We start from the raw sequence: 18,715 nt of genomic DNA, 5'->3' as shown, positions 1-18,715 counted from the left end.
GTGCTAGTGCCGCGTGCCGCGAATGCGGCCGAGGCACGGCACTGCTACAATGGGCCACGTGCTGGGTCGTTCTAGGGTCCTGCTTTCTAGTGCCGTGCCAGTGCTGGCCCGGTGGGTCTGGCCCGTTTGGCCAACTATAGTAATAACCACACCAAAGAGAATCTCGCTATTTAGAGTATTAAATAAAATATATTTAAATTTTTTCATAGATGGATGCTAATTCACGAGATAAATTTAATAAGCCTAATTAATCCATAATTTGCAACATTGATGCTACAGTAATCATCCGCTAATCATGGATTAATATACCTCATTAGATTCATCTCGCGAATTAGCCTAGGGGTTTTGCAATTAGTTTTATAGGTAGATTTTATTTAATACTTCTAAATAACAAGATTATTTTTGATGTGACAGGAGTAATTTTGGAGGATTTAATTTAGAGAATCTTTCTATGAAAGTATTTGGAACAAAAGATTCAATCCTACTAGTTTCTCTGAAATTTCCGTCGAATCTGCAAAATCCCAGCAGCGGCATAGTGAGCCCCCGCCCGTGCGCCCATTAACGCATCCTTTCAGCGGCCATGCTCGGATAATCAGGCACTTCTGTTTCGCTACCTTTGTTGGCGCCATGATAGTAGGCGATGTGATCAATCACCACCGGCAAATCCTCCGATGTTCCAGGGACGCTCATCGAAGCAGAGGGATCGAGAGACGTCCTCACCGAAGAGGCAAAAGACTTCAGGTGGTGAACCATACGCCCGTACTTTTTGCAATTTGATCATTTTCAAAAAAAAATCACGTTTGGATCCCTGGACGACGTAAACTCTCCTAGCGGTCGGCACCGCGAATCAGACACAAGCACGCAGCACTCGGGGCCACGATTACGGAACACGCAAACTCCAATGATCGCAGTGCAGGAGAACTGGACATACGTAGCCACGCTCCCAGTGGGTCCTCCGGTCCTCCTGACCTGCTCGTGTAGGTGTTGTCAAGCCCGCCATAGCCGCTCGCTTTGCTAGGGCACTACACTCGGATGGCGACGAGAATCGAGTAACTCGATCCTGTTATTGTTGCTGGATCAAGAGACCGGCACCCCGCGATTGCGGTTGGGAGGATCATGGTGGCGGCCGTCGTGCGGCCAAGGCGGACACGGGGCCGCCGAGACGGCCCCAAGGGCTGCGACGCTGATCGCGGCGAGCAGGAGAGCGCGCGCGGGAGGGTCGGGGCGGACGGTATTTCATTACCGTTCCCCTGACGGTATTCCGTTTACCGTCCCGACCTGGTTATGGTGGACCGTTGGATGCGGAGGTTACGACCATGATTCGACCGGACGGAATGAAGAGTAGCGTTGCCTGGGCCATGCGGCGGCCCATTTAGCTAAGCCCGCCTTTTGGTTGAGCCCAATAGAGAGATCTGGTCCGGCGCGTTCTGCCCCCTCGCGCTCGTCGTCGTCGTCGATAAGCAAGTCCTGAAGTCCCCGTGGTGCTTGGCGCGGCGGCTCGTGCGGGAAGACGAGAGGCCGACTGCGCGCAGCCTCCATGGGCCCAACTGACAGATAGTCCGCAGCCGGCGTGGCCACAACCGTAGGTACCGTCAATTCTAGAGCCCTTCTGTCCTTGCTGCTGGAGCCAACGCGAGCGGAGAGCTTGTTCTAGGGATTGGAGCTCCACGATTACGGACGGGAGGATGGCGGTGGCGACTGTCGGCCGGCGGGCGGGCGGGCGGTAGGACGACCGACGAGCGGGTCCACATTAAGGGCCTATATTTTTCATATTCGGATCGCGATTAATCGCGATCCAATTTAGGGTGTTAATTGTAAATATTTAGGGAGCTAAATGTATATATTTGGATCGTGATTATTAATCACGAACCATTTGAGGGTATTAAATGAAAATATTAGGGAGCTAAATGTAAACACTTGGATTATTCGAACTAGGAATCCTTCTGCACATACTAGGGCCGGTGGCATGGAACTGGCGACGTCGCGCTGCCGCCGGCCACCTCCGCTAGCTCCGCCACCATGCATCCCCCGTCAAGTTCACCGCCCACCCGGCCAGCCGTCGTTCCTGTTTTGCTCGCGCTCCGCGCGCCGTCATAGATCCCCGGATGGTCCTAGCTCCTCGGGGATGCTGGCATGCTGCCAAGGCAGTGCCGGCAGCCCGGCATAGGTGCGGGAGCAAGGTGTGCCCGGAGACGAGACGGGGACACCTACAAGCTACAGCTCGCAGGAGACGGGGTCGGCATTGTTGTCTACAGCTATAGGCTACCCGTGCTGCCTGAGCGCCTGCGCGTGATCGAGCTCAAGCAAGCAATAATGCAAGCCGTGGCTCGGCTGCACTGCACGGCCACCTCCACTCGTCGTCTCTCTCGTCGGCCCTCTCAGCCCAGCCGTGTTCCATTGTCTCATCTCGTCTGGGCTCTCTGCTCTCTCAGCTCGTCTTAGTTGGCGCCGTCACGGACCCGTCGCTGCGCTGGTCTGGAGCATGCGTGCCATGCTTATTTGCGCCAGCGTGCAGGCAGCGCCAGCAGCTGTGCAGAAACTGCTCGACGCTTTGTTCACCAGGAGCACCAAGCCACCAATTGTTCACTTGCAGTTTCTTTGTCGCATTTGCTACTGCTAGAAGAAGACTAGATTGTACACCATTGGTCTTTGACGCCAAATATTATTTGAATTCATGAGTTCACTCTCATGACGATGGGATGATAAGTTCTTGTATGACTTCTGCAACAATTGCATGCTTAGAAAACTTAGGGCGCGGCATTGCTTCGCCAACTTGGCTGGCCCAATGCATGACTTATGATTGGTTGTTGGTATAATATGGGTGTATGTTCTTTTTATGATAGAACTATATCAAGAGCTGTTGCGTTCTATAGTAATAAGTCTATGGGTTCCTCTGGAAACGATCAGAAAATGTAATGTGTCAGAAATTTATGTTAGTATGTGGCCATAGAAATGTAAGTGAAAACAAGGTATCAATCGGTCTATAGGTGAAATGGAAAAAAGGAGAGCCGTATTATGATAAAGGATCAGCAATTATTAGCACATATCGTGAGAAGCTCTAAAGAAGTTATTTGATATTCTTTCCGTTCTAAATTATAGATGTTTTAGCATTTCTAAGTGCATAAATTTTGCTATGCACCTAGACAGAGGCATAGCTCCCCCAGATTTTTAGCTGGGGCAGAACATGCTCACGGTGCCGACCGTTGCCCTCGCCTAGGCCTTGCTGAGTTCCGGATATTGCTCCGGCCACTGCAAGTAGCTGGGGCAGCTACCCCATACTGCTGTATGGGGAGCTACGCCCCTACACCTAAATATATACTATATCTACATAGATAGCACAAATTATATATCTAGAAATATCAAAACAACCTATAATTGAAACGGAGGGAGTACCAACCAATTCCCTTCTTGTACAACTTGTAATAATGCATCAAATAAATGTGGAAGCAGTAGCATGTAGTATGTCTTGCATGCAATTAATTACGAGTATAGATCATTTAAATCTTTATAGCATCTACAATTATAGAAAATAGGAATAGTCAAATTAAATAAGGTTTGATTAGTTTTAGATTTGATTTTCTAGTGCAGCTGATTGTTGCCCTTGGGGTGCTCATTGAGCTCTGCATTATGTGTTAATGGTCTTGTTGCTTGCTAGCTAGTGACCATAGAGCATTGCAGGATAGCCTGATGCAGAAGTGCTTAGACATGATATACTAGGTGACAACTGGGATTGGCAGGAGTAGCACACTACCACCTGCTGATTAAAGATGAGCAGCCGAGCAGCTGCGGCATTGATGCACTCTAGTGGTTCATGAAATTACCTTATATATCTACCTACGCTTATAGTCTTTTCCTCCTCCCTCCATTGTACCGGAGCCTCGCCCCCTCATCATACCTACACTTCACCTACCTCCTGCAGTCCTGCCCATGCTTTTCCTGTAGACCGATGGCACCTTCACTTCGCATTTTCTGATATTTTGATCGGTCGTTTGTGATGGCACCTTCAGTCTTCAGAACATGGCATCACCCATGCCCCATGCTTTTGACCGGTTTTTTCTGGTACCCTGCACTCGACAAGGCTGGTAGTTATAGCATGCATGCATGGAGTACAATAACTTTTGAAGTCAATGGGTTTTTTTCGCCCCAGTTCCACTTCGTTCTTTAAAAGTTCATTTTGCAAACATACATCCTGGCCAAAACATTTCGCGTAGACAACTCACAAGTCACGCCCGGTGTAAAGCGCCATGGATCAGGTCACTATTGCCCCCATCACTGGCTTCCTTCCTTAGTTTCACAAGCACTAGTAACTGTGCCAGAGAATCCGACGATCCGAGTGCAGAGCGCTAGTATGGCAACCACCCCCTTCCAAAGTTTACTTAGGCTAATCACAATGGAAATTTCATGTTCATGTTTCCAAGAATGCCACGTCAACTTTGTAGAAGGATGAAACACCCTCTCTCAATAGAGAGTTTCATCTCACTATTTCATATGCTAACATACTACTTAAATGCTGCAAATAAATAACCAATAGGATTTACTCAATTGTGTGAAGATGAAACAAAACACTCTCAATGGAGGTTTCACACGGTTTCCAAGTTCTTGGAAATGGGTTAACATAATTTTATCCTCATAAAACTCCATGAAACTCTTACTTCTTAGATGATGTGCCATATCATCCAAATTGCTGATGTGGCAGGCTAATTAATGCCATGAAACACCCTATGAAACTCCCATTGTGAATAGCCTTGCTACCCGTGAGTAAATGTTCCCCACCGGTAGCTTTCCTTCTTTTACCACCCTCACTTTCCTCTCTTTGGTCTTGGATCGTTCAACCACGCTCCTCACGGACCGTCAATCCATCAGTGCTGCAAGGCTACACCGTTGGATCGTCGATCCCAAGCTTCAAACGCTAGCGTGGGCCGTCGCGCGGGCCCCACGGGTTAAAGCAGCCAGCAAGCGTTTCATCAAGCCTACGGGTACGGGCTACGGCTACGGACGCGAAGATAGTCTAGGTGCTTCCAATGACAGCTCGGTCCCACCTGTTGCCAGAGAGCCGCGACGCCGCCTGGTGCGATGAGGTTTTTTTTTGTCTTCGCATGCATGCTAATCACCATCCGTCCGATTACAGATGTAGCGCCCGATGCCGCGCTGCCGAAGGTGGCCATACGAGCCACACGAGGGACATGGGGCCCGCTTCTCCTTCAGGAAATGTGCGTACGCACGCTAGCACGTCTGCATGACATTAGGACCCACTAGTTTCGGACCTACCTGTCAGTCAGTCTAAGCGCATCGCGCTGGAGGCGTGTACGGACTGCCCTCTCCGGAACAGCGCCCGTGGCGGGCCCCACCTCCGGAGGCGAAGAGACCCCTCTCTCTGTTGCAAGCAACCGTCTGCTGCTTTCCTCCTCCAGTCCCCTATGCACACCCACCACTCCACCCGCTGGTGGTACACGAGAAGGGCAAAACCCTCTCTCTCCCCACCACTCTCTCCCCGTGGCGATCGAGGAATCCAATGGCGCACCCGGCGAGGCCACCAGCGAGGCACCCGCCGAACCCTGGCCTCGCCCCCGCCTCCCGGCCGGCGCAGGCGCAGGCGCAGGCGCCGGCCCCGTCTCCGACGACGCCGGCCGCTCGCCGCCCCGACACGCCACGGAGGGCCGCGCAGGTGATCGGCCCCTCGGCTCGACCGCGCCTCTTTTCCTCAAATCGTCCTGGCGATCGGGGTTGCTTTCTGTAGGGTTTTGTTGGGGGTTCGGGGTTTGTTGAGATTCTTTTGGCTTCTGTGCGCCGTGCGGGTTTTGTGCTGCTTACTCGTGCGTGCTGCATGAGGAAAATGAAGAAATCTTTAACATCTCGTAGGAGAGCGTTTCGTTCGATGCGCCTACGCATATCTTGTTGTTCGTCATGGCCCCCGTTTGTACTTTGCACAATATCGTCTGACTTCGAAATGCGGTCAAGTCCTGTGTACTAGTAGCTACCAAGTGGGTTTTGCTGCGAGTGGTTCACCAAATCTGTGCTTGATTTTCATCTTTTCGATTGGTAATTTCTGTTGATTTTTTTGCTGCCAGAATTTACTGGTGCAGCATCATTTGCCCTATTAGGTACACTGCGTCTGTGATGTGATTCTGTTCTCACGTTTATGTTATGATTTCCTACATGATTGTCTTGCGGGGTACCTGCAGAGCACCTCTGCTTCACTTTCTCCATCAGATGATTTTTAGCATGCGTCTAACTGATAAAATATGCTGTACTACTTCTTCACCTTGTCAAATTAAATTTGATCTCTTATGCAAATAGTTCCTATGGGTATTATGTTACCCTTAATCTTCTATAATGCTTCGGAGCACATACACAATCTTCTATAATGCTCTGGAACCATACAACCTATTTGGAACAGCTTTTCATTTGTTTTGCTCTACTTCTCAGGACACACCTTTTGCAACAAGTGTTGATGGTTCAAGAAATAGTGCCCGCTCTCAGTGCAAACAAGATCCAAGGTATATGTGGCTCCCTTTTGCTTACTGAAATTCGTGCTTGTCTTTTGCACAAGAAATTTAAAATTTCTAAATGAGTTCGTTTGTGCTTGTTTGCATTTTAGCTTGCAATTTTTTTTTGAAAATGTCCTTTTTACTATTGTGATTTGTATTTACACTTGCTAGCAGGGAAACTATTATACTGCTTTCTTAATGCCACTGCAATATTTAGGTGGCCAAACTTTCAACTATTTTGTGGATAACTAGCATATAATTAACTGCTTGGAACTTGATTTTACATTGATCATTCCAGTGAGTAATGCAATATCCCAGTGAGTTTTCAGTTCTCCATTAACCAAACAATCCTCATATAAGTTTGTTCATTCATCCATGTGAATTGAGATAACTTATTTTTTGGGGAAAAGAAATGTACACTGACATATTGCAAAACTTGTTAATATAGAACCACTCTTAAATAATAAGCATAAATCAGTTTTGGCCAAAAATAAAAGAAGTACTGTGAACAGACCATATTTAAATATTTGAAGTTCAATGTGGTTGCATATGATAATATACATATTGATATCTAGTCTTTGATATTCTTGAAGATGTTGCTTTGTTAGAATGAGGTTCTGAGATGAAAAGCACTTTTTGGATTAGTTGCATAACAATTACATGTTTCTATTTTCTCCAAAATTCTGGCTGTGGCTGGTTCCTTCTTATTTTGCAAGATGTATTGACATGTGGTATACTAGCTTGTTCCATCTTTTATGATTCCAGTTTTTTTCTAAAAATGGATGTATCTTTTACACTGTACCACAATATCTGAATTTGGGAATCACTTCGTCATCTAAGCTATGCATACATCGTTTGCCTGTGTAGGCTCTTGGCAGATTACTAAGACTGTTTAAGTGGCCTGAATTATGTCAAAATTCCATGCATTTCTTTATGCAAAATCTCAAATTTTTATGTTGATTCTAGCCATATTGATTTGCTAATTGATAATAATTTTTCTATTTTAAATACAGATATACCCAAATTCTCCATGCTAATGAGGCAACGTCCAGAACCAATAGAATCGTAGTACCAGACTCTTCAGATAAGCTCAAGACGCCTAGATTTACTGGTGGTACATATTCAAAACCTGATGCAAGAGTGAAGCTGATTCCCGCGGAAGATATTACCTACGTACAACATCGAAAACAATATGGTAGAACTGTTGGCTCAGCTGGGTTACAGAAAAAACAGAGCAGACGAAGTGTCACACCACCACCAAATTCACGTAAAGTATCTGTTCTGGGATCCACATCACTCACTCAAAGTCCCCGAGCTCCCGGAATTGCTTCTCTGAAGAACCCTGCACCACCAAGTTGCAAATTTTCACAACCTTTAAGTACTAATTTGTATACTAATGCTACTCCTATAAATCTAGACAGAATGGATGGTACAAAAGCACTTCCCCGGAGCTCCAGTTCGAGTATTTTGCATTCTCAAGTTCAGAGCAGTCAAAAACTGTCAACTAGTTTGCCAAAAGGGGCAATGATAAATCCTCTGTCTCCTAGTCCCAAGCAAATGCGTGCTCCACATCCAAGTGAGGATCCTCTTTGTACAAAGGCAGGGCCGCCTTCTAAGAGTTTTTGTGCACCAGAGAGTAGAAAGTTATGTAGTACAAACATCAATTTAACTACAAGAAGTAATACAGCTCCTGGATTGCAAGCTCATGTTGTGGAGCCTGCATTGCTAAGCCCAACATCTGTGCTTAGTGAAAGACCCATTGAGACTTATCCTGATACAAGAACTGCTGCTCCTGTCGCGCAAGAACCAAGTGTGAAGCCTGTATTCCTAAGCCCAATACCTTTGCACGATGAATCTTCCATGCAGGTATATTCTAATACTAGATCAAGCCCAAATCTTTGCTCTGTTTTTTAATAAAAAACCACAACCTTGTCATGCTGCAGTGCAACAATATACCTCCAATACACAGCCCCCAGTCCATAGCTTCTGCGCAACATGGTGCCTTGTTGCAAGAAAGTAACTCACGGGCATCAATTAGCTGTAGCAGATCTTCAGGTATGTTAAGGATCCTATATCTATATATGATAGCAACTCAGAAAAATCCTTGATATGCGTACTAGTGTAACTTTCAGGTATGTTAAGGATCCTTGATGAATTTCTTTCTAGGTTGTTATTGGATATAGACATATTGTTGCCATTCAGTTCATCCAGTTGTTAACACAACCTCAGGCTGCAACGTAAGATTGATGAGTGTTATCATACCAGTGCTAATGTTGCTGTTTTTGTTCAGTTGTTTTCCTTCAAAAATAGTATTTTATGCCTGACATATTCCTGTGTCTTAGATTGTGTACTTTTTTGCTTAAGTACCTTTGCGACAATTCTTTTTTTTAGTTTTTTCTTTCAGTTTGGTAACTTATTTTATTTTTCTCCTTCTGCCTTTATGAAATGCAGCTTGAACAGTGCTTGCTTGCTTTTCCTTTGTTATTAAAAAAAGAGAAGATTGTGCAGAACAGAAAGACGTTTTTTATTTTCATTCAAGTTCAGTGCATATATTTGCATGGGCAGGAGTATATTGAATGATTTTGTTTTTCTTATTGCTAAATTTTGTTACAGCACTTTGTCATAACGTTGGTATTCGGGAAACAGGCACACCTGTAATTTTACATACGAAGCTGCCCAAGAAGCATTATCAACCAGAAACCAGCTGGAAGTAAGCAGTAGGCTTGTGCATTTCTTTCTTATTTTCTGTATGCCTGCATGTATGGGGAATCACTCTTATTTTAGGGATGGTAATACAGGATTTCTCTCAGCTTCCTCTTGAGGATAGGCACATTTTGTTTCTCTACCACCGTGGTTTGCCCATTTTGGTCCCTGAATAATGTCCCCACCATATTGAATAGAAGTTGATTTTGGTCTAAAGTGCAAATCCCACAGATACCAGCCGAATATGTTCTCATATTTGATATGCCAATGACATGAAGTACACATACTTTTCAATGCGAACATTACTGATCAACTGTGCTATAAACCATGAACGTTGTTTTTTACTAGGCAGCAAAGCTAATTCCTAGCACAGTAATTATACATCATAGTAATCATCTATGCAATAAGCAAACAGATTGTTCAAGCAATACAATGATGCCTTCTTCTATAATACGGAAGTGCCACTTTTTTTTCTCTAATATTGCTATCTTGTGTAGTCTGTAATAGTTTTGCTATTTTAGTATCCATGTACTTCAGTTAGCCACTAACACTAGGCTTCCATTTTTCTTTTAGGGTGAGCTTTCATGTTACTGGACAACTGATACATACTTGTGATGGACTTGAAGCCCGTCTCCCTTGTCATATCTGTGTCAGAGTTTATGAAGCTTCAAGGCACATGCCTGAAATTTTAAATCTGGAGGCTGTACCTCTTTCCCAGCTGTGGCCAAAAAAGTTCAAGATAGCCCCCCCAGTTGGTGGGGATATTGGACTAATGTTTTTGAGCAGACACCAAAGGTAAGTGTAATGGGTGTAGTAGCTTCTACTAGCTTGTAAGATGCACCGGTGGTTCTGCTCAAGTAACTTGCAAGTTGCATGTATGTTACTTTCACTTGTTTTGACTACCAGTGTCTAAGACTTACTATCACATAAAATGGTAAACTGTTTCGAGTGATCTCAAAATCATGTATGTTCTCTCAGCTTAAGAGCTATTTATTACAGGCCTCACAGGAGTTTTGATCATCTTCTTGAAAAGGTTGCTTCACATACTGGCCTGCTAACCAAAATTGGTGATACTGAATTGGCAATATTTTCATCAAAGTTGCTTTCACCACACTATCAGAGTACGTTTGCATGTTCTTGCAAAATTCTGTTTCTATTCCTCAGATTTTTACTGTTACAAGAGAACAATCCGTTTTCTGGGAAAAAATGTTTTGCAAATTTCACGATGGTCGACAGATACTGGTGTTTTTTGCAAGCTGATATTGTCTTTTGCTAATCTTTATTTGGTAATACTCAGTTGATGGGTTTATTGCTATCATTGACTTGCTCAGTCAGATAGCTTTGAGCACATTGAGTTTGCATGGGCATGGTTGAAACAACCTAAAGAGTTTCTAACATCTTTGAAAAACTGGTGATGTGCAAGTATATAATTTCTCATTTGACTTCGAAACTATATTATTAAGTCAGATAGCTTTGAGCACATTGAGTTTGCTTGGGCATGACTGAAAAAAACTAAAGAGTTTCTAATATCTTTGAAAAACTGGTGGTGTGCAAGTATAAAGTTCTCATCTGACTTCTAAAATATTATTATTGTAACAGGGGAAAATGGAAAATTATATTTTTGGGGTATTTTTGGGAAGCGTCTCAGGAAGAATCGGTGCAAACCTACCAGACATATAAAAAAAGTAAAGATCAGCAATCCCAGTCAGCCAAATGAAGACTCTTGTAACAAATATGAGAAGGTAGGCCCGAAAATGGATGTGGCAAAAGGCAAAGAGACCGGGAATACTGAATCTGATATTGGCATGACATTGGGTGCAAGAGGCAATCCAACAGATGTCACAGGAAACAAAGAGATAGTGAGGGACAATTATGAGGGTATTGCCAAGGTATTGGATTTGACAGGAGGCAAGGAGACTGATAGGGTCAATGACTGCATTGCAGTGCGCGGAACTCCTGATTCAAACCCTGTGTCCAGTTGCTCAGCTCCCGCTGCTTCTCGTCTTAACGGATGTCGCCGTCTTGACTCTGCAAACAAGAGCACATTTAGCTTAGAAGGTTACACTAGCACACTGGTTGCTCTAAGTTTTCATTTTATCAATGTTCATTTTCTTATTAAGCTTCTGACTTACAATTTTTACAGATTCCACCTGTCAACCCGCTGACAGATCTTCAGTTAGCTTAGACCTTATGCTGGACATACCCCCTGGATTTTCAATAGATGTACCTCCTGGTTTCACAAAAGCTCACTGTAAGCTTCAGATGGAAGCTGCTGCTGTGTCTTGTGCTGATGCACATCCTAGTCTTATTTTGGACGCTCTTTCGGGATTTCCTACGGATATTCCTCCTGGCTTTACTGAAGCTCATCGCCGACTACCTGCTGCAATTTCTTCTGCTGGACCAGAAACCTTTGCTTCTACCACTGGCACTGAAAAGAAGCCCCTCATTAGGTTCTCTCTAAATGTTTCAAAGCCTATTAAAATGGAAGTTCCACCTGGATTTACCGCGCTACATGCAGTGAAACAAGAGCCTGGTTTACCTGCTATTGATAAGGCCACAGAGAACCGAATGCTATATTCTTTGGCATCTGGTGCATCTTCAATGGGAAAAGCTGGGAAAGCAGATGAAAAGGAAATCATGCACAATGAGGTACAAGTTGCTCCTGTGTTCTAAATAGCCTGTACTTTTCTTTTTCCTTTTTTCTTTCTCAAATGCTTAAAATATTATGTGCTTTGCTAATAGTCTGTACTCCAGTCTCTTGCAGTAATGTCATGTTTTCTTGCCCGTGTTTTTAAGAGTCTGGATTTTTATCCATCGGTTTGCATTCATAGCTGACATGATTTCTTGAAGCATCTGTGATGATCATGGTAGTATATGTGCCTTTTTGTACACGCAGAAAAGGCATGTTGTCTATTCTAGGTTGCAATGGTGCTTTTATCTGTGTCCGCATGCTTGTCATGAAATCCCCAAACCATACATTTTTATGTACTTAAATGAGACTTGCCCTTTCGTATGTACAGGAAAAAGTTGAACAAGATGAAAACTCAGAGGAGCGAGAGTTTCCAAAGATCAGGCGGCTTTCAGATCTGTATCCTAGTCCTTCGGACAGCACTGAATTTTCCCAGCCTACACACTTGCCCGACAAGATTCAGGAGTGGACGCCTGAGAAACAGATGCATCAGAGAGAGAGAGAGAGAGAGAGAGAGAGAGAGAGATGCATGCAAGAATCACCGGATCCTTCTCCTGCAGATACCATGACTAGAAGGCCGAATGTGAATGGTCGAATTGCGTTGAACAACAGTGCAGGTCAAGCGAATGGTAAGGTGAGATGCGTCTGCACATCCTTTGAAGGCCACACGGCGCTGCCTACCAGAGCTACAGGGTCGTCGTCGCTAGCATCGTCAGGTGATCCACTCGATAGCGAGAGCATTTTCTGTAGGTGCGTTGTGCGCGGCGAAAAGTCCCCAGCACAGTAAGCTGTAGGATTGCATAAGAAATGACGCTAGACTAAGTGATCCAATACCAAGCAAATGCACTCGGTGGTAGTGCTTAATGTTGATTTGGATGTTTCCTGTAAGGCTGTACCTAATGTGAATCATTAAGCGTAGCATGCTGAACTGAGGATACAGACCAGCACTTGGCAGTGAAGACCTTGCTACAGTCTCAAAAGAGAGAACGAGATTTGCTGGTCTTAATTAAACTCATGCGTCTGTCTTCCATCATGTTACCACGCTCGCACCCAAGTTTGCGGAGACTTGGAGCGATATGCCCGAGAGCTGCGTTCCTCCTACTTGAGCTTTTCATCCAGCTGGCCATGAAGCCAGTGTGCCCTCCAAACTATCGAATGCGACAGAAGGCGTTCTGTTGAGTAACCCTTCACCTGCAGCTGTAACAAGGAAAAAAAAGGAAAACTATTTCTTTCCTGAAAAACAGCATGCTAGAGATCAAAAAGATGCTAACTGAACAAGAACATCTAGGTTGCTGGTTGCACGATGCTTACCTTGGAGATAAAAGTGGTATAATTGTTGTCCATCCATCGACGAGCCTCTGTATGCTGAGATTTGCCGTTCTGCGCCAAATTTGTTAGCACGAGCCCATGTATGAAGGACTTCAAAACATCAGCTGGGGTTGCCTGCTTGTGGATGAAAATGTGAACACTGCCTTCCTTATCCAGCAAAAGGTAGTTGTCTGCTCAGATGGCAAAAACAAAACGTCTGCAAAACTCAATACCGTTTACATCACCCAAGACATGAACTTACCAGTCAAAAAGAGACATGGACTTACTGTTTTCATAGTGGGATCTCGTTTTTGCAATCTCCAACCTATCAAATGTGACAAACAGTGTGGGAATCTATTCTCGATTTACAAATATTGACAAACGACAAACATGTAAGCTCTCAAAATTTAGGGGGTGTTTGGTTCCCTGAGGCTTATTTTAAGCTCTATCACATCGAATGTTTCAATGCCAATTAGAAAAACTAAATATAAGCTAATTATAAAACTAACTGCATAAGCCTAGGGCTTATTCACAAGATGAATCTATTAAGCCTAATTAATCTATGATTAGCATATGTTTACTGTAGCATCACATGGGCTAATCACGGACTAATTAGATTTAATAGATTCGTCTCGCGAATAAGCCTAGGGGTTATGGAATTTATTTTATCCAAATATCCGATGTAACGGGGCTTAAAATAAGCCCCCGTGGAACCAAACACCCCCTTAGAACTTACATGTCAGTGTGTGTAAGCATCGAGGCTTTAGCACCTAAGTGCACACGCTCATGTGGTAGTTTAATTCTAATTAACTTCCTCCAGTTTGACCAAAAAGGAAGAATATGTTCCTGCCGAGAAACCTGCTTTGGTGCAAGAACTAGGAAAAGGGCAGAAAATTTGGTCAAATGATGGAACATCTTGCGTGGTTATTCAAAAAGGCCGGCACAAAATTTGGATCATTCAACAATCATACAGCACATGCCAGATAAGTACTAAAGTAGTGACTACAAGGGGCTTGCTCACCTTCACTGCATTCCTTGAAGTACTGAAGCAGGATGGAAGCTCTCTCACAGTTTAGCGTAGTGAGTGAAAGTGACTCCACTGCCTTGTAATTTGCTGGATTGTCACAAACAGAACAAAAAGAAGTTTGTGTAAAGAGATGCATATGCTAAGGAACAAAGAAACTTCATATTAAAAGATGGCATAGGAATAAGTATAACCATGCGATGGTGATTTGTTTTTTATATGGAGTTCAAAATTTTAATAAAACCACAGCTCAGCGAAAATTATTAGGTTTGGTGGTCTAGGTTCAGACTACAACATGCCAAATTTAAACTGGTATCTCAGTCTAATTCCTTGCATTTTAACGGAAACAATCCAGTGAACATTTTCACTTCAAAATCCATGCATTCCGGAAAATATTGGACAGTTGATTTCCGTATTCTTTTGCGGCATTTTCTAATGTCAGTTTACTGTCATTTGCATGCGGGAAAAATTTCATCCACGGCGGTATGGCATAGGCATAGTGTTAGTTTTAAAATCTAAATTGTTCATTAGCAAAATAGGTTACGACTTCAGCACTACTAGAGTCAATTGATGAGAAATAGGGAAAGTTTAGAAGCTGTTTGGGTTTAAAACATAAAGAACAATGAAAGAGCACTCACCGTACATATGGAACACTGTGAGAGAAAGGAATGATGCCCATACACTCAAAGCATGCCCTCTGGTAATGTGAGCCAAAAGCATACCCAATCCCATCCCTGTCATTGTAGCAAGTGTCTCCTGACTGCCTTCCTGAAAAAATGAGTATGCTTCTGCTGCTACATTTTAGAAATAACTTGATACCAAAATGGAATCTACAAGTCTATGAAGGATAATCAGTGTTACCTTTGCAGAAATATCGGCTGCATTATTTGCAAGTGCAAAATGCTGTGTTAGTGCTGCTCTAGTTGCTCCACTAGCAACACCAGCTAGGACCCCAGAAATAATAAATTAGCCCCAAAAATCCACTCAGAAAGCTCCTCTTAATAAGTTCTGAAGTTCAATGTGTAAATTAACTTACTGAATGACCTAGATAGGCTGCCTAAGCACATGATAACTATCAATGATGAAGGAAACAAAGGGCTTAAGAGATCCATCAACATTCCTGCACAAAGAACATGAAGAATGTAAATGACCTTTTGGCACTAGGAAAATAAGGGAGAGAAATTCTCCTCATAATCCAGATTATATGTAAGCTGATTTTTCAAGAATAATTAATACACTACTATTAGCCTATTAGGAAGAGAGAGCAATCCAACTTTGCATGAATATAATAATAATAATTGTGTCATGGAGGAAAGCAGAAAAGAAGATAAAGAGGACACTAAGTAATTGAATTTAGTGTTTTCAATTGAACATTACCAAGGTCATTCATAAAGTCTGCAACTAGGCGCCACATCTTCGCATTGCTATCAAGATTAGATCCCTGGTGGAGAAGAAGGCACAGAAAATGAATATAGACAATGGCAAATTTTCCACGGAAAGTATTATCATGACCAATATTCATAAGAATGCCTTGAAGGGGCAGCAACATCTGAGAGTAGTGAGATCACGGTGTTTATCGCAATAATTTAGAAAACTGAATACCTGATAAAAGGTGAACAATATCCCTCCAAGCATTCCTGTCAAATCCCTCAGAAACCACTGCAAAAATCGAATAAATCTATAATGGGGAAAGTGAGGAAAAAAATTCAAGATTACAACATTAGCCTAACAAACATAGGAGAATGTTGGCAAAGGGAGGGAAATTCTACACTAAAGTTTCTGCCCAAGTAACCCACAGATTGTGATGAAGAAAGAAGTGGCAATATTCTTTAAGGTACAAGCATGATTCCTTGGAAGGTTGTTCCCAATCAAAACGCCAACACATACAACTAATCCTTATCATGTTGCATATCATTTAATAAAAAACTATAAAAAAGGGAGTTATTGTGTATATTCAATAAACTAGTCCTATCTGTCCTCCATCAAATAAGCATTGGTAGACTGCACGTTAATCAAATGGAGATGTGCTAAAATCCACCTGGAAAGTAGCACCTATGATAGTAGCAGATTGTTCTCCCACTCCGATTGCACCTAAAAGAGCCTGGAGCAGTTCATTCCAGACGACAGCATATTTAGAAAAGCACAAACCAAACAAAAAACATTTGGATACAGATTGCAGAGTGAGTCGAGAGACTGTAAAGGCAGAACAGAAAAGCTTACTTGTGTAGACAACATTGCACGGATGTACGTGGAGAGCCCCTAGAGCAACAACACAGGTGAGAACCAAACACAAGGTAGAATTAGTTTTTTACCGTAGGTAGTATGATGAACACAACAGCATGGTTTCAGACTTCAGACACAGCTCAAGTCTTGCAGGCAAACTTTACCTGCAACGTATCCCACGTCTGGAACGGGACATAATCCGGAGTCACGCTCCCAGGAAACCCCTGGTAATACAAAGGCCCGCTCATCAGTCATAGTGACCAGTCCACGGGAAATCAATAGAGAAGAGCCCCGACACCGAGCAGCGAAGTTCACTCTAGGCTTCTAGCAGATACATTGGACAACACGAATTGGGCCTTGGGGAGGCCGCGGGTTCAGTCATTCACCTCGGGCACGAAGGCGCCCAGCATGCGGCCGCCGATCCGCCCCCACCGGCTGCCGAACCTGCGGTCGCCAAGCCGGCAACACGAACGCGTGGTCACGTCAGACGACTGGCCAAGTGGCCAGGGGATCGAAACTCGAAAGGAAGCAGAGGGGAGGGCACCTGCGGGAGGTGAGAGAGGAATCGGAGGCGGTGAGGACGGCGGTGCGGGAGAGCGCGGAGGCGGACGAGCCGCTCCACTCCTCGACCGTCACCCACCCCGCCGCGGCCTCGCCCTGCTGGTGCGGCGCGTCCATTTCTCCTCTCGTGTTTCGCTGCCGGCGCCGGGATCGCTGGCTGGATCGGGCGACGGGCGGGTGGGTTGGCTGGCTTCCGTAAAACTCACATCAGCCACGGCGAGGCGGCGAGCAGAGCCCCACAGTTGCCGGTGGAGTTGACGGCGTGGGTCAATAGGATTTGGCGGCGTCCGGCGGGGCAGGATGGTTTGGGCCGGGCCGTGTCCCGTCACGCGAGTGCGGCGGGCTCGTTTCGAATTTTTTTTTTTGTTGCTAGCGCCCGGGGGTCCCATGCATCGGAAGCTTGCAACAATGTCAAAAATATATGCTTGCAGTAAAAAAATATATACTATTCGGAAGCTTCGTTGCAACATCCATTCAAATTCATGCAACATCAAAATAAACCTACTGCAACATCAAATTCATACAGGTGCATTATGAAAAAAAGCTGCTTGATAAAGGGCCTGTTTAGATCGGCGGTGTGTAAACGCAAAATTTATTTTGCAAAGGAATCTTACTAATTTGAAGTACTAAATGAAGTCTATTTACAAAACTTTTTGCACAGATGGGTTGTAAATCGCGAGACGAATCTAATGATGCTAATTAATCCATGATTAAGCAATAATTAGCGGATGGTTACTGTAGCATCACTGTTGCAAAATATGGATTAAGTAGGCTCATTAGATTCGTCTCGCGATTTACAGCCCATCCATGCAAAAAGTTTTGTAAATAGATTTCATTTAGTACTTTAAATTAGCAAGATTCTTTCGAAAATTTTGCGTTTACGGCTTTTTTGCGTTTACGCGTGGGGAACTAAACAGGCCCAAAATCAAGCCATGGCAACATGTGGCAACATGAATCTCAACCTCAACATTTTGAATCAACCATTGCAATATTTTAAAAAATCTACTGCAACACCATGGGACCTTGCCGCCCCTGGATCTCCCGTTGCCGGCCCGGAGCTGGCCGCCAACCTCATGCGCCGCCGCCCAGAGCTCGCCGCCGGCCTCGTGCGCTGCCTGGGGGCTCACCACATCGCCGACCGGGGCGTCCCGAGGCGGCGCAGGGAGGAGGAAAGCCGCACATGTCAAGCGTGTGTGTGTGCGCGCGAGGGTGCTCCCTTCTCCTCCACCCAGCTGGAGCCGTCGCCACCCTTCTCGCCGGAGCGGCTCGCCGTTGGAGGGAAGCGCGAGCCCCGCGTGGCTGGTGAGGAGCAGGAGCGCCGCGACCGCACCACGCACGTTGGGTGCGCCCTTGCTTCTCCGCATCGCGATGGGTCACCAGTGGCCTCCGCCGCCGCCCTTCTCGCCGGTCAGGGCCATCCCATCGGTGGAGCACGTGGGGAGCAGGTGCGGGGGCAAGCGGAGCGCTGGAAAAGGAGGTAGCATGCTCTGGAAGGATGACGAGGAGAGGATGACCGGGAGCAGCAAGAGCGAGACGAGCAGTTAAAATAATTGCTTGGCGGATGGTTTTTAGGATGTGGAGAAGGTGCCACGAACCTTTCCAAAACCAGCGAGGCATCCGATATTTTTACCGAGTCCGGACACCCGTGTCTTAGCATTACCTTTTTTATTTAGATTATTATCGTCTCGACAATTCGACTGCGTTGCGCAGAATCAATGC

At 44.8% G+C, this 18,715-nt stretch overlaps 2 protein-coding genes across 6 annotated transcripts; one reads left to right on the top strand and one right to left on the bottom strand.

Annotated features, from left to right (window-relative positions):
• Positions 1-5,410: 5,410 nt before the first annotated feature.
• Positions 5,411-12,886, top strand: LOC112874820. Of its 2 annotated transcripts, none has more exons than XM_025938371.1 (10): positions 5,411-5,665; positions 6,427-6,497; positions 7,502-8,354; positions 8,432-8,543; positions 9,135-9,198; positions 9,765-9,986; positions 10,191-10,312; positions 10,791-11,249; positions 11,335-11,840; positions 12,212-12,886. In XM_025938371.1, the coding sequence occupies exons 1-10, from the start codon at positions 5,513-5,515 to the stop codon at positions 12,665-12,667; spliced, it is 3,018 nt and encodes a 1,005-aa protein (XP_025794156.1). In that variant the 5' UTR covers positions 5,411-5,512; the 3' UTR covers positions 12,668-12,886. The 2 variants fall into 2 exon arrangements, with proteins under 2 accessions (XP_025794156.1, XP_025794155.1); XM_025938370.1 differs by having other exon boundaries at positions 9,102-9,198.
• On the bottom strand, positions 12,715-17,271 carry LOC112874821 (protein root UVB sensitive 3). Of its 4 annotated transcripts, none has more exons than XM_025938372.1 (15): positions 16,980-17,265; positions 16,822-16,879; positions 16,600-16,659; positions 16,433-16,471; positions 16,251-16,313; positions 15,815-15,871; positions 15,590-15,653; positions 15,249-15,332; positions 15,074-15,156; positions 14,851-14,980; positions 14,210-14,302; positions 13,925-14,063; positions 13,476-13,513; positions 13,192-13,379; positions 12,715-13,113 (listed from the first exon to the last, which is right to left on the bottom strand). In XM_025938372.1, the coding sequence occupies exons 1-15, from the start codon at positions 17,111-17,113 to the stop codon at positions 12,979-12,981; spliced, it is 1,365 nt and encodes a 454-aa protein (XP_025794157.1). In that variant the 5' UTR covers positions 17,114-17,265; the 3' UTR covers positions 12,715-12,978. The 4 variants fall into 4 exon arrangements, 3 of the variants coding, with proteins under 3 accessions (XP_025794157.1, XP_025794158.1, XP_025794159.1); XM_025938373.1 differs by having other exon boundaries at positions 12,715-13,077; positions 16,980-17,260; XR_003225044.1 differs by lacking the exon at positions 13,925-14,063 and having other exon boundaries at positions 12,735-13,077; positions 16,980-17,270.
• Positions 17,272-18,715: the final 1,444 nt, after the last annotated feature.

Source organism: Panicum hallii, chromosome 9, assembly GCF_002211085.1.
Source record: "Panicum hallii strain FIL2 chromosome 9, PHallii_v3.1, whole genome shotgun sequence".
In the NCBI taxonomy this organism is placed as follows: Eukaryota; Viridiplantae; Streptophyta; class Magnoliopsida; order Poales; family Poaceae; genus Panicum; species Panicum hallii.
Note: the sequence above shows the minus strand (reverse complement) of the source record. Positions and strands in the feature narration are given on the sequence as shown.